The sequence below is a fragment of the Emiliania huxleyi genome (assembly GCF_000372725.1).
Source record: "Emiliania huxleyi CCMP1516 unplaced genomic scaffold EMIHUscaffold_981, whole genome shotgun sequence".
In the NCBI taxonomy this organism is placed as follows: Eukaryota; Haptophyta; order Isochrysidales; family Noelaerhabdaceae; genus Emiliania; species Emiliania huxleyi.
The window spans coordinates 1-13,000 of NW_005194746.1; the positions used below are offsets into that span (position 1 = coordinate 1).

General features: G+C 66.1%; 2 protein-coding genes across 2 annotated transcripts; both read left to right on the top strand.

Moving 5' to 3' along the window:
* Window positions 1-659: 659 nt before the first annotated feature.
* On the top strand, window positions 660-1,935 carry EMIHUDRAFT_77569 (hypothetical protein; the record flags this gene model as incomplete). Its single annotated transcript, XM_005756208.1, has 4 exons — window positions 660-905; window positions 1,012-1,248; window positions 1,292-1,540; window positions 1,630-1,935. 4 exons carry the CDS (start codon window positions 660-662, stop codon window positions 1,933-1,935), a joined length of 1,038 nt encoding a protein of 345 aa, XP_005756265.1.
* A 6,342-nt stretch (window positions 1,936-8,277) lies between these two features.
* EMIHUDRAFT_460288 (hypothetical protein) lies at window positions 8,278-9,985 on the top strand. Its single transcript, XM_005756209.1, has 5 exons — window positions 8,278-8,532; window positions 8,610-8,710; window positions 8,782-9,252; window positions 9,329-9,411; window positions 9,569-9,985. The coding sequence occupies exons 1-5, from the start codon at window positions 8,328-8,330 to the stop codon at window positions 9,630-9,632; spliced, it is 924 nt and encodes a 307-aa protein (XP_005756266.1). The 5' UTR covers window positions 8,278-8,327; the 3' UTR covers window positions 9,633-9,985.
* The last annotated feature ends 3,015 nt before the right edge of the window (window positions 9,986-13,000 follow it).

Below are 13,000 nucleotides of genomic sequence, written 5' to 3' on the forward strand. Positions count from 1 at the left end.
CCGAGGCGCTCCCCATCATCGAGACTGTCAAGCACAACCTCGACCGCAAGATGCCGCTCCCGTACGCGCGCGCCGTCATCTTCGCGCTGCCAGACAAGTTCGAGATCGACAAGTGGCAGGCGGCGCACGGCAAGGGCGTGCGGCAGGAGTGGCTCGAGACGCAGCAGCGAATCTTCTCCGAGATGGACGACGTCGCCGCCGACGCCCCGCCGCCCCCCATCTCCCCAGCGCTCGCGGTGTGTGCGGGCGAGGGCGACGGCAGCTCGCGCCGCTGCTCTGTGACGGCCGTAGACGCGGCACAAGTCGAGCTCGTCGAGGCGGGCGGCGGGTCGACGCTGCCGCGCCAGCAGTTTGCGGTGGCGGGCTCGACCCTCCCGGGCTCGACTCTCCCGCGGAGAGGGAGCGGCGCCGAGGAGGCGAACACCCCCCTCTCCAAGTTCCCGCTGCAGCAGCGGGCCAGCGCCGGGACGCAGTCGGGCACGCTCGGCACGCTGCCGCCCGAGCAGCGGCCGAGCGCCGGGCGAGCGCCGCCGCTCGACGGCGACGAAGGCACCGAGGCCGGCTGCCTCTCGTCGTCGTCGTCGACGATGGAGTCGCCGCGCTCCGACCCATCGCCGGCGAGGCCCGCCGCCGCGCCGCCCCCAAGACTGAAAAGTCCAATGCGCCGCGCCGAGGACGCGCCGCCCGCAGAGGCTAGCCGCTCGCGCGGGGGCAAGGGCAAGGGGAAGAGCTACCGCGACACGACGCTGCTGAACCGGATCGGGCAGGGAACGTACGGCTCCGTCTTCCGCGGCTCGTGTCGCGACGAGGAGGTCGCCGTCAAGGTGATGCTGCTGCAGGCCGACTCGGCCGAGGACATCAAGCGCGAGATCAAAATCATGCGCGAGTGCACCTGCGAGCACATCGTCGCGTACAAGGCGCCGCGCACGCTGGCTGCGCCGCCCCGCATGCGTCGCGCCTCGTCGTCGCCCCTGCTTCTCCCTCAACGCCTCCCCCCCCCCCCCGGGACAGGACGCCTTCATCCGCGAGCACCAGATGCGATCCACGCTGTGGGTGGTGATGGAGTTTTGCGCCGTCGGCTCGACCCTCGACATGATGCGCAAGCAGAATGCGCCGCTCGGCGAGCGCGAGATCGCGTGGATCGTGCGCGGCGTCCTCACTGCGCTCGACTACTTACACCACGAGCGCAAGACCATCCACCGCGACATCAAGGCGCACCCCCGCCCCTGCCGGACCCTCTTCACGGCCGTGGACGGACGCCGCGCTGACGCACTTGCCGCGCCGTGCGCAGGCGGCCAACATCCTCCTCACCAAGAGGGGGGAGGTCAAGCTCGCCGACCTCGGCGTGGCTGCTCAGCTGTACAACACCATGTCCAAGCGGGGCACGATGATCGGCACGCCGCACTGGATGGCGCCGGAGACGCTCTCGCAGTCGGGGCCCGACGACGGCAAGTACGACACCAAGGTGGACATCTGGGGCGCCGGCATCACCGCCATCGAGCTCGCGCAGATGTGGCCGCCCTTCTCAAACATCAAGGCCGTCTTCCAGGCGCCACCCGACCCCCCCCCCCCCCATCCCCGACCGCCCTGCCCCCACCGCCCGTGCCCACACCGTGTCGCCCGCCGCAGGTGATGATGCTGATAGTCAACGGCGCGCCGCCCTGCGTCGACAGCCACGTGGAGGCGTCGGACGCCTTCCGCGCCTTCCTCGCCGCCGCCCTCGTCAAGGAGCCGGCGGACCGCCCCTCCGCGCGAACACTGCTCGACGACCCCTTCCTGCGCGACGCGTCGATCGACTCGCTCCGCGAGGCTATCGCTAGCCACCTGAGCAGCTACAAGGCCCAGCCCGACTCGCCCGCGGGGCCGTCGACGCCGCAGCCGTCCGAGCCCCCGCCAGCGCCGCTGGGGGAGCTGGAGAAGACGATGGTGCTGTGAAGTCATTGGATGTCGTGTGGCGGCTCCCCCTGACGTGTGGCAGCTCCGCGCCCCCCCCCCCCCCCCTGTGAGAGCGTCTCCCGATGGCGCGCCTTTCCATGTCTTGCACCGGCCCACCGGCCACAAAGCCGGGCGCTCTCCCGCCCCCGCGCATTATGCGGAGGCATGAGCGCATGACAGTTGACACGGAGTTTTTGTTTTCTGTATTTTTGCTGCAGAAGTGTCGCACGACAGCGCTGACGGCTTTGGTGTCTGGAGAGAGACGCGCAACGCTTCACGACGATATAATCTCATACACTCATTGTCATAATCTCTCTCACCAATGGCAATGCCCGCAATGGCGCCCGCAGCATCACAAGATCCCTCGTCGAAGGCAAATCTTGCGCGCACCGCAGACAGCCATCGCCACACTTGTCACCGTCGACACACGAAAATAAAAAGTTAAAAGCCATAAAATTTGAAATTCCGGGCGACGAAAAGAACGTAAAAGAGGAGCGGCGCGCCGCGCCGCTTTTCTCTCTGCCGCATGCAGACCACCTGCGCAGACGTCGGTTGCATTCGAGCCGCGTTGCGGCCAACGGCCGGGCCAACGGCCGAGCCAGCCTTAGCGACGCGGGCTGTCCTCCTTGCCGCGTCGCATTTTCCTCTGGGGGGCGATCCGATCACTGTCTCATTCGGCACGCACGCAACATTGACTGGCAGCCTGAACACAGTGGTCATCGACGCACAGAGACTATCCCGCGCATTTGCTGTGGAAGACGGCGCGCATCTCACTCTCATTGACCTGACGCTGGTAAACGGATCGGAACCGAATGGAGATGGTGGCGGGATAAGTGTCGTAGGCCCTGGCAGCCGCCTGCAGCTGCGAAGTGTGAACATAGTTGGGTGCTCAGCTGCACGTGGCGGTGGTGTGTACCTGAAAGACGCGCAGGCTGAGCTCCATGATACTGTCATCGAAGACTGTCATGCCGAAGCGGAGTGCGAGGCTCCAGGTGCCGGAGGGCTGAGCTGCGCAAGGCATGACGGCGGCGGCCTCGCCGCGGATAGATCGACAGTGCAGCTCAATAGCTGCCATGTCCGCAGCTGCTCGGCGGCCGACGACGGTGGAGGCTTCACGTGCATCGGACACGGCGTCGGTAGCCTCACCTTGCGCGACACCACCGTGGCCGATTGCCATGCTGGCGACGACGGAGGGGCGGTGCAACTACACTCTTGCGAGCTGACTGTCCACGGCTCTCGCTTGCGCGGCTGTAGCGCCGCAGATGACGGCGGCGGGGTCTACGTGCACATCAAGTCGTCTGCGAGTGTGGTTGCGTCGGAGATCTCGGGCTGTCGCGCGCTCAGCCATGGCGGAGGACTCCTTTTGTGGAAGGGCAGCCACCTCCATTAGCAGGAGCAACTTGCCTGTCCGCAGATGCTCACTGGACGCGTCTATGGCTAGGTGGTCACGCCTCCATCCAGAGGAGCAGCTTTCGCGACTGTCACGCGGATGAAAACGGCGGTGCCGTCGCGTCGATGGGCCACGGCTTCTCGGTCTGTGAAGGCGCGTGGCCGCCGGCGTGTGGGCTGCGTATTGAGGACAGCACGATCGAGGACTGCACCGCCACCAATGCCGGTACGCGTTCCACCAGCGGTAGCTCTCCGCGCAGAAGCAGTCAGCATCTGTGCTCGGCACGGTGAGGTTGCGGCCGCTCTTGCCAAGCAATCGGCCGCAGTGGCGAGGGGGGAGGTTGAGTGGTATTGGAGGTCGGTGCACCTCCTCGCACTCCCAGCCCTTTCGCTGCGTGAAGTGGAGCACACGCAGACTCGTACTGTGGGTTGCCCAGAATTGTGGCAGCTGCACCTCGACGTGAGTCTGCGCGTTGCACCCGAACGGCAAGAGGGAGACCGCCTCGGAGCGCTTCCCGTACACGCCGTTCAGAAAGGTTTGGTCGCTCTGATGCCGCGTGGTCGAATTGCGCAGCAACGAGAAGAGGCGCGCAACAAGCGCCGCAGACGTGCGCCATAGGAGCATGCCAGTGTTGTAGGTGCTCCATCGACCGCCGTGAAAGTCCATCACCGCCGCGAGCGTCTGCGCAGGGCGGGGCAGGTGGCGGCCGCCTTCGAGCAGCAGCCCATCAAGCGAGTCCACCGCGATAGTGTCGACGTCCATCAGCAGTACATGCGCGTATTCGACCAAGCCCTGCACGGCGAGCTTGCAAAAGGTGTTGCGAAAGCGAGGGAAGCGCGGCATCTGGTCCCGCTCGAGGCGGATGTCGGGCGCTATCCCGAGCCGCCAACCCACCGCGGCGAGCCTCGACCGCTCGTTAGCCGTGATCTCAAGTCCGCTCCGTAGGAGGAGGAGGCGGTGGACCCGTGGGGAGAGGTGGAGCTGCAGCGATCCTCCGAGCGCCATGGCGCCTCGCACATAGTCGCCCAAAGTCGAGCTGATCCTGCTCCGCTGCAGCGCCTCGGTGAGCACAGCGACTACGGCGACGTCGGTGGGAGCCAGCCCGTCGCAGGGGACAGAAATGCGCAACTCCGCAGGCACCTGCCGTCGTGCTGCTGCCACACGCTCACACCACGATGCATTCGGGAGAGGCTGCTTGACTTCTCCCGTTGGGGGCGTGCTCGCCGTCAACGAGGCGGTGGCGGCCGAGCTGAGTCCTCTGGCCGCTCCCCTTGGCCGCGACCGCGACTGCAGCTGCCTCCGGCTTGTGTGCTCGGCATGGACCGTGAGGGTGCGCCTCGCCCGCGACCACATCTCGCAGACAGGCCGTAGCCTCGGTAGCCTGCACGCCCACGGCTTGGCCACGGTGAAGTGCACGACGGCGCACGGCGAGTGCTCGAGGTCGACGCCACACGCGGCATGCCATACTGGCGTGTCGAAAAAATAGATAGCGAGATTTGCGTTCATCGTCCTCGGCAACCGGGCCCACGCCTCGCCGACAAACGAGGCGAGCAGCTGTTGGTCGCTCCCCATCCCAAAGTTGTACGCTAGCCCGTCGTGGCGCATCGCGTCGAGGAGCGCGCGGAAGAAGGTTGCGTTCGGCCGCACTAGCATGACGCCCGTGTTGAACTCGTCGGACCAGTACGAGATGTTCGCCTTGCGATTCAGCTTGTAGTCTTGCACCGCCGCGACGCTCACGCCGTCGGGCATAGGCCAGCGCACCAGTTGCGCGAGGCTGCCGATCACAAGAGTGTCTGCGTCGAGAAACAGTGCGCGCCCAAACTGGGTAAGCCCAAAGATAGCCAGCTTGGTAAAGGTGTCTCGCCAGCGTAGCACCCTCGTCTCGTGGAGCGGTCGGATCGGCGGGGTGTAGCAGGTGATCCATCCGCGCGCCCGGTGGCGAGTCAGACTCGGGTGGACCATCAGGTAGCGCGGGACGCCGGGAAGGAAGCGCTGCACCGAGGTGCCAAGCACTTCGACGCCGAGCGTGTATGATCTGAGGCTGCCAGAGGTGGACTCGGCCACGAAAGTGAAGACGGCGACGTCCGCGCTTGGCATCGAGGCGCAGTTGTCTTGCATCGAGCCATCTTCAATGAGCAATGACGCTCCGCCCGAGGCTCCACTGGACGCGACAGAACCAAATGATGTGATACGGGCCCTCCTCACTACAGCCATCTCACCCGCTGTGGAGTTCGCATCACGCGGTAATGGGAAGCGGCGACGGTGCCTCACCCTCGTTGGCCCCGCGTCACCTTTGATGGCTCTAATGTCGTGCCACTTCCAGCTGTCGGGCGGGAGCAGCTCTTGAGCGAGCGACGGGTCCGCCTCGACCACGTCCGTCATGATGTCCTGGTCTGCACAGAGGAGCCGCTCTCCCCTAGCGCCCCAATTTTCCTGAGAGGAGACCAGCTCCCGCACGCGCCGTCGGTACGCTGCGATGAAGCGCTCCCAGCCTGCGCGAGAGCCGTAGAGATACGTGCCCTCGACGCAGCTCGAGTTGCGGGCAGGCCGCAGGTGCGGAGGCTTGCAGCAGCGGCTGTGGCGCCGGACAGCGACACCGCGCTCGGGCCAGAACCTCTCCCATGGCGCGCTTGGGACGCCCTTCCCCATGTACGCCTTGAATCCCGCGTCGACCCACGCGAACCGATCGCGCGTGGGGAAGGCGGCCATGGCGTGCGAAACGAGCAGGGGCTTTGCGAGCCAAATGAGCACGAGCTCCGCCGAGCGGCAGTGCAGCCGGTCACCGGCGCTGCGCGTGGCGGCCTTGAGCAGCTCCTCCTCGCCGACGCCGAGGGTACTCGACACGTTGCGGAGCAGGCGCTCGTAGTTCCAGCCGCTGTCCACCGTCGTCTGCAGCCACCGTGAGGCGTCCGCTCTCGCGTCGAGGATGGAGGCGCAAGATGCGTCATCGCAGTAAGCCATGTACGGAGCTCGGATGGTGGTGGTGGTGGACAGATCATAGCCGTGCTTCACCTTGGTCTTGTCGAGCTGCATGAAGAAAGTGACGACGAGCGGCAGCTGCTCGGGCGGGAGGAGCGCGGGCGGGAGCATCAGAGGCGCACGGCGGCGCTTGCCCCTCCCGCCCGCAAGTGGTGCCATCGCGGTTTCGCGGAGGCGGGCCCGACGCGCCACATGGAGGCCCACGAGCCGCGCGCAGAAACTGTTCGCGCCCTCGCTCGACAGTGGCAGGGGAGCGCCCTTGCGGTGGTGTGGGAAGAAGCCTCTGGCGAGGATGGCGGGCTTGAGGGCGCATGAGTCGTTGCAGTGGGTTGGGCGGCTCGAGAGGTCGTGCGCGCCCGAGACGGCGAGCGCAATCTCGGACAGAGTGGAGCCGGCGGTGCCAAGCAGCGATGCCGCACTGGCGAGCAAGTACACGTCGAGCAACGGTGCGAGCGAGCTGGTGGGTCGCCTCGTAGAGTTGGAGGAGGCGGCGGCGAGGGAACCGGGAACGAGGCCAGAGTGGGAGCGCGAGAAGCGAGGGGGCAACGAGAGGACGCGGCGGCCAACGCGTGCGGCAGCAGCTGTAAACAGGCGCACGATATCCTCAGAGTCGGCCGCAACGTACCACGGTCGCCCACGAGCACCAGAGGGTGTCGGGTTGAGAGTCGACGCCATGCCCACTGCGCAAGCGACGAGCTGCTGCGCCGACGCGCGGCCGTCGGCTTTCTTCGCTTGGGCAAACGACTCTAGTACCGTTCCAAGTGGGCCTTGGTCATGCTCGGAGGGCTTCTTGTATATGGACCGGATGTGAACACCCACATCGAAGCTCGGCGTTGCCGCACCGCCACCGCCGTCCCTGCCGAGCTCCTCGCCTACGAGCCCCAGCTCCTCGGCGAATGGAGTCGACAAACGAAAGAGCGAGCGCACGGCGCACGCACGCCACGTCGACTCGTCCACTCCTGCAGCGTCGAGGCCGCGATCGGCCAGAGCGGGCTGCAGCGAGGCGGTGCCACGGAGAGACGGGACCAGCGTCATCGCCCCCGACGTCGTCATCTCCAGCGCCTTGTGCTGCCCGCTGACCGCGGCGGTCACCTGCTTGGCTGTCCGCAGCTTCCCCGCGCCCTGTCGCTGCCTCTGAGCTTGCGCGCGGAGCTCCGCCGGCCACTCGCTGGCGTCCCATCGGATGAGGTTTGGACGGAGGTACTGCGATTCAGATCCGTCTCCAAAGTTGGAATAGTCGAGCGCGAGCAGGCTGTCGGAGGCCGCCGCGGTGAAGGCCGCCTCCAGCAGGCCCACAATTCGGTTCCCCATCCCGACATTCGCCCTCGGTGCGAAGCTCACCACCCGGAGGGGCTGGCTGCCGTTGAGGAGGGCGGACTGAACGGTGAGGTAGCACAGCAGCCAGGCCGGGCTCGACTGGCACGGCGCGGGGAGGGCAGTCGCCATCTCTGGCGCCGGCGCCGGACGTGGTGTCGGGCTGGCTTCAGCGAAGCGGCGAAAGCAAAAGTTGGGGACGTGTCAGGGCTCCTAAACTATCCGGCTAGTAGGCGGAACAGGTTCAGTTTTTGTTGTTGGCGGCTCTGTGAGACGTGATTTCTTGTATTCAAGAAAAAAGAATTTGCTGTGTGACAAGCAAGAAATATTGATTTTTTCTTCTTGAAGGGCCACTCCTGAGTTGTGTTATGCACAAAAACCCCTGCCAAGACGCAGCACACGCACAGACAAACACAAAAACTCTCTCTCTCTCACTCACGCACAGAAAGTCGAGAAAGAAGGGAGAAAGAGCTACGGTAGTCAGAAGGCAGCACTGGCTGGGTCCCAGCCAAGAAGGAAGGGAATGCGATGACGGCCTCTAGTTCACATAAACGCACAACCCCGGGCCTCTAGTTCACAGTCCTTGTCCTTGAGAAGAAAAACCTTCGGACGCCGTAACAGGGGGTTACAACATCTCGGTGCTGTGCTCGGTTTCGGAGGACGTGGAGCCGTTCGGCTACAGCACCGACGGCCACAGGTGTGCTAAGCGATGCCGCTGCTCCGCAAATGCCGACTTCTCCTTCGAAAGGCGGTTGACGTTATGGGCCCCAGTTGTGATGGAGGGACCCCGGCGAAGCCGCAGCCCCCGGCCGACCAGCCCGAGCGACTCGAAGCGATCTTCCAGCCTCTGTTCGAGTCCCTTGAGGAGACAGCGATGGATCACATCGACAACCTCGTCGAGGAGCAGGCCGAAGGCGCGCGCCCACCCTCCCCTCAAGTCCTCGAGTATACGAGCTCGTATCTCGCTGCAGCCCGAGTACCCGCCGCTCAGGCTCGGACTCTGTGATCGACTTTGGTGAGGTTCTGGAGCGGGCTCGCTCGCTCGCGTACCTCTCGGCGACGTGCAAGCTGCTGCGCGAAATTCACAAGCCGGCGCCCCGGAGGCGCTGCCCCTGCCCCCCCCCCCTGGACTGTCCACGACACGAGTTAATTTCTACTTCCAGGAGCCGCTGCGCGTCAAGCTGCTCGGCCTGCTCGTCGTGTCGGACGATGAGATGCGCGTCGTCATGTCCTACCGGCAGGAGATGCTGCACGACCCCATCCTTGGCACCTCGCGCCGCCGGCAGACCGTGCATGAGGCGGAGCGGTTCATGAGCTACGTGCTGCGGCAACGCGCCAAGACGCTCTGGAAGATCCACGACCCCATTTCCTACCGCGCCTGCGGCGAGCTGCCTCGCAACATCGGCGGGTACGGCTCCCGCCGCCTCTGCGTGTGGCACATGAACCGCGTGCGGCGCGACGCGATGATGTCCTTCTACACGCGGCTCGCCATCGCGTCCAAGCTGGCGCAGATCAAGGAGGCGGCGCCCCTCTGCTCCAAGCTCAAGGAGTACGGGTACGGGTCTGCCCTCTGGCGCTCCCTCGTCGCGGACATATCGGCGGGCGTGCTGTCCGCAGCGCTCAACGCCGCGCAGGCGCACTCCGCCGTGAAGAAGATCGTCCATGACACGTCCGTGACACGTCCATTGACACGTCCATGACGCGTCACAGGCGCACTCTATCATGGAGAAGATCGTCACGTACGACAAGCGCACCGGCCTGTCGGTCGAGGTGTCGAGCCGCGGCATCGCCGAGTGCGCGCCCCACCCTTCCACGGCTCACACGCCCGAACACTAGCTCACTCACTAAACACACACACACACACACACACACACACACACACACACACACACACACACACACACATAATGCACGGGCGAGGTGCGTCCACCTCCTTCCGCACTCTCCTAGGCGCGCCAGCCTGCCGCCCTACCTGCCGCCCCCCTACTGGCCGGCGGCGCCGGAGGTGGAGTAGGCGGCAATGGCGGGCATGAAGCAGCAGAGGCGGCTCCAAAGTGCTTTTTTATTCTCCGAGGCTGGCCTCGCCAGCGCCTGCCTAATCGCTCCCCACAACGCTGCTGAGCACCCCGCTTTACAGCGGGAGTGCCGCGGTTTGTGTCTCGGGTCCTCTGTCACGCTGGAGAGAGAGAGAGAGGTGTGTGTGTGTTGGGGTTCCTGGAGCGGCCGCATATTGCGCTCGGCAACCCCCCTTGGGTGTGTGCTCTTGTGTTTTTACCGTGTGTTTGTCGACGTGCTTTTGTGCCCCACTCGAGTGCCACGCGCGTTGTCGTTGGGGCGAACGCTGAGTACTTACATGTACAACATGTTCACGGCCTATTTACTCGACATGAGAGACAGAACCGCACACTCTCAGTACACCCCCCACACCTCTTTTCCTTTTGATCACTGATCTGTCGTGATCACACAAATCACAAAAAAATTGTTCTCTCTATGTGTTCATACGATGTCATCAATCATGTGGGTCATCACAATGAGACGGTCACTCTCACTGCTGCTGCTGTCGCTCTCACGGCTGCAGTGCTCAGTGCGCACACATGCGCACACGCCACGCTGCGCCATTCGCCCTAGGCTCTAACCTAACTGCTCCCGCGCGGCGCGGCTACACACGCCTCTCCCGCACGTGGATGTAGCACGGGAACTCGACGGGCGCGTGGTTGACGACGCGTACGGTGGCGCCGGCGTCGGGAGTGTCAAAGGCAACGCAGAGCGAGTTCAGCTCGCCTGTTCACGGCAAAGCCCGCGCGTCTCGAGGACTAGGCTGCTTAGCCTCCGCGTCTACGCGGTCTTGAGGGTTGCGCAAGGAGCGAGCGGGCGGCATGCAGCAAGGGAGGGGTGCAGCGCGCCATTATTGGTAAACACCTCGTACGATTGCTTTGGGTTGTTTGGGCCAACCAGCAGCTCCACCCTCGCGTTCAGCTGCCTGCGGAGGGATAGGGGGAGGAGGGTCGCAAACGGAGAGAGAGAGAGAGAGAGAGAGAGAGAGAGAGAGAGAGAGAGAGAGAGAGAGAGAGAGAGGCTGTGCGCGTGCGTCGCGGAGCTGCCTCCCGTCAGTCAGCAGCACGACCTCAACCTGCCCCGCCGCCGGGTCGAGCGCGAAGGAGCGGAGCGCGCCGCCGTCGACCCTCTCCCCTGGCGTGGAGGCGGGCAGCTCGATGGGCAGGGAGGCCATCGGGTCCTTTGCGTAGTTGGCGGCGGCGGCAAAGGGGAACTCGGACTCGCCCAAGTTGCGCACCTCGACCATCGCTGCCTTGCAGCGCGTGCCGACGAGTGTCTGCACTGGCCGGCGCTTGCCGTCCTCGCTGTAGGCGCGCAGCGTGTAGGGCGTCCAGTCGGGGCCGAGCCAGAGCTGGATGTCGGCGTGCACCGGCCGGCCGACGCTCGACACGGCCACCTGCACGCGCTCTCGCGACAGGTCCGAGAACCGCCACGTCTTGCGGCTCTTGCCCTCGACCCGCTGGACGAGGGACGCGTCGGGCGACACCTCGCCGATGCCCCACGCCGACGCGGGCTGCAGCCCCGCCGGCATCTCCGCCTGCGGGGCCGGCGCACCAGGCGAGGCGGGCGGCGCGCCCACCATCGGCCCCTGCAGCCGCTCGCAGATGCTCGCTCGGTCGGGCATGCTGGCCATCGCACCCTCCACCTCGCACGCGAGCGACGCCGCCGCAGCGGCCCAACGGAGCGACTCGGCGACGCCCTTGCCGTCCGCGTACCGCGCGGCGACGTACGAGCCGCGGAAGCAGTCCCCCGCGCCGGTCGTGTCGACCGGCCGCCCGTCTGCGGTGCCGAGCACGAAGGAGCCCATGCGGCACTCGAGCGGCAGCGCGCCATCGGCCGCCGCCTCGCCGGCACCGTCCCAGCCGGCTCCGAAGTGGAGCGACCCCTCGCCTCCAAACGTGACGAGCACCTCCACGGAAGGGTTGCCCGCGGCGCGGCACGAGTCCTTGAGCGCCGCGACGGCGGCTCGCACCCGCTGCAGCTCCGGCTTGCCGTCGGGTCCCTTGGTCTCGACCCCGGTGATGAAGGTAAGCTCCGACTCGTTTGGCGCGACGACGCCGAGGTACGGGAGCAGCGCCGGGTCGAGAGGGCTGTCGGTACCGCCGACGTCCATGAAGACGTCCTTGCCCAGCGCGGCCGCGCACTGCGCGACGGCGACGTTGACGTGATCGGGCACCTCCCTCTGCAGCATCACCGCGGAGGAGCGGCCGATGGCAGCTCGCAGGCCGGAGCCCTCGTTTCCGCCCAGCAGCGAGGCCAAGCCGGGCCAGTCCTGGTTGGCGCCGCCGACCAGCACGATGGCGTTGTCGTTGTCCTCGAACTGCAGGATGTAAGCGGTGCCCGTCGGACCTGCCGCGCACGGCACCGGCGCTGAGCTCCGCCCATCCTCCATCTCGGCGGCATCTCGAGGGCGGCTCGGCTACAGATCGGCGGTCCGCGCGCCCTCCAGCTCCGAGCAGCCCTCCGTGTTGACTCCTCCAAACTGCTGCATGTCGGCCAGCAGTGCGGTGTTCGCCTCGCTCGAGGCGCGGCCGAGGTTGCCGATGAACTCGCACGCGGCGGTCTGGCCCGCCGCCGCCGCCGCGTTCGCGCCCTTGCCCCCCGTCTTTTGCACGAACGGACCATCGATGCTCTGCACGAGTGAGATTGGGTCCGAGGCGGCTGCAGCACCGCCGAGCCCAGCCTCGTCGAGCTTCTCGACAAAGGAGGCGGCGGGCAGGGTCATACCCTTGACGGGCATCACGTCCACCGGCGGCGAGCCGCCAAAGCTGAGCCGGTCCTCCCGCAGCTTGGCATAGAGGTCGATGTTAATGCTGCCGACGACGAGGACGGGCCCAGTCTCCTCCTCCGGAGGTAATGCGAGGCGGAGGGCGCTGCGAGCGGAAGCAGCCCGAGCGCGGATGCTAGGTGACGGCGCAAGTGACGGCGCAAGCGCCACGTGTACGGCCTGCGCGGCGAGCACGAGGAGCGGCAACAGCATCGTGAGTCGCGCGCGGCCACTCCGCCGTGCTTGCCGCCAAGCACTGCACCCGACCTCCCGAGCAGGTTTCTCGCCCAGCTGCGTTTTCAATCAGCGTTTTCTCTTCTGCCACAATGCGGTGGCGATTTCGCCGCCTATCCACCGCCGCCGCGGCTCCTGCGCTTCCTCCGCAGTACCTCCAGCAGCTCAACCCTCAGCTCTGGGACCGGGCGACGCACCAGCGAAACCACGTCCGGGTCGACGCTGCGACGGGGTCCAAGCTGGTGTCCCAGCCTCGCCTCCCGCCGCCCGACGAGGCCGCCTTTCCGGCCGGATACCTCGATGCGGTGCGGCAGCCGCACGCTGTC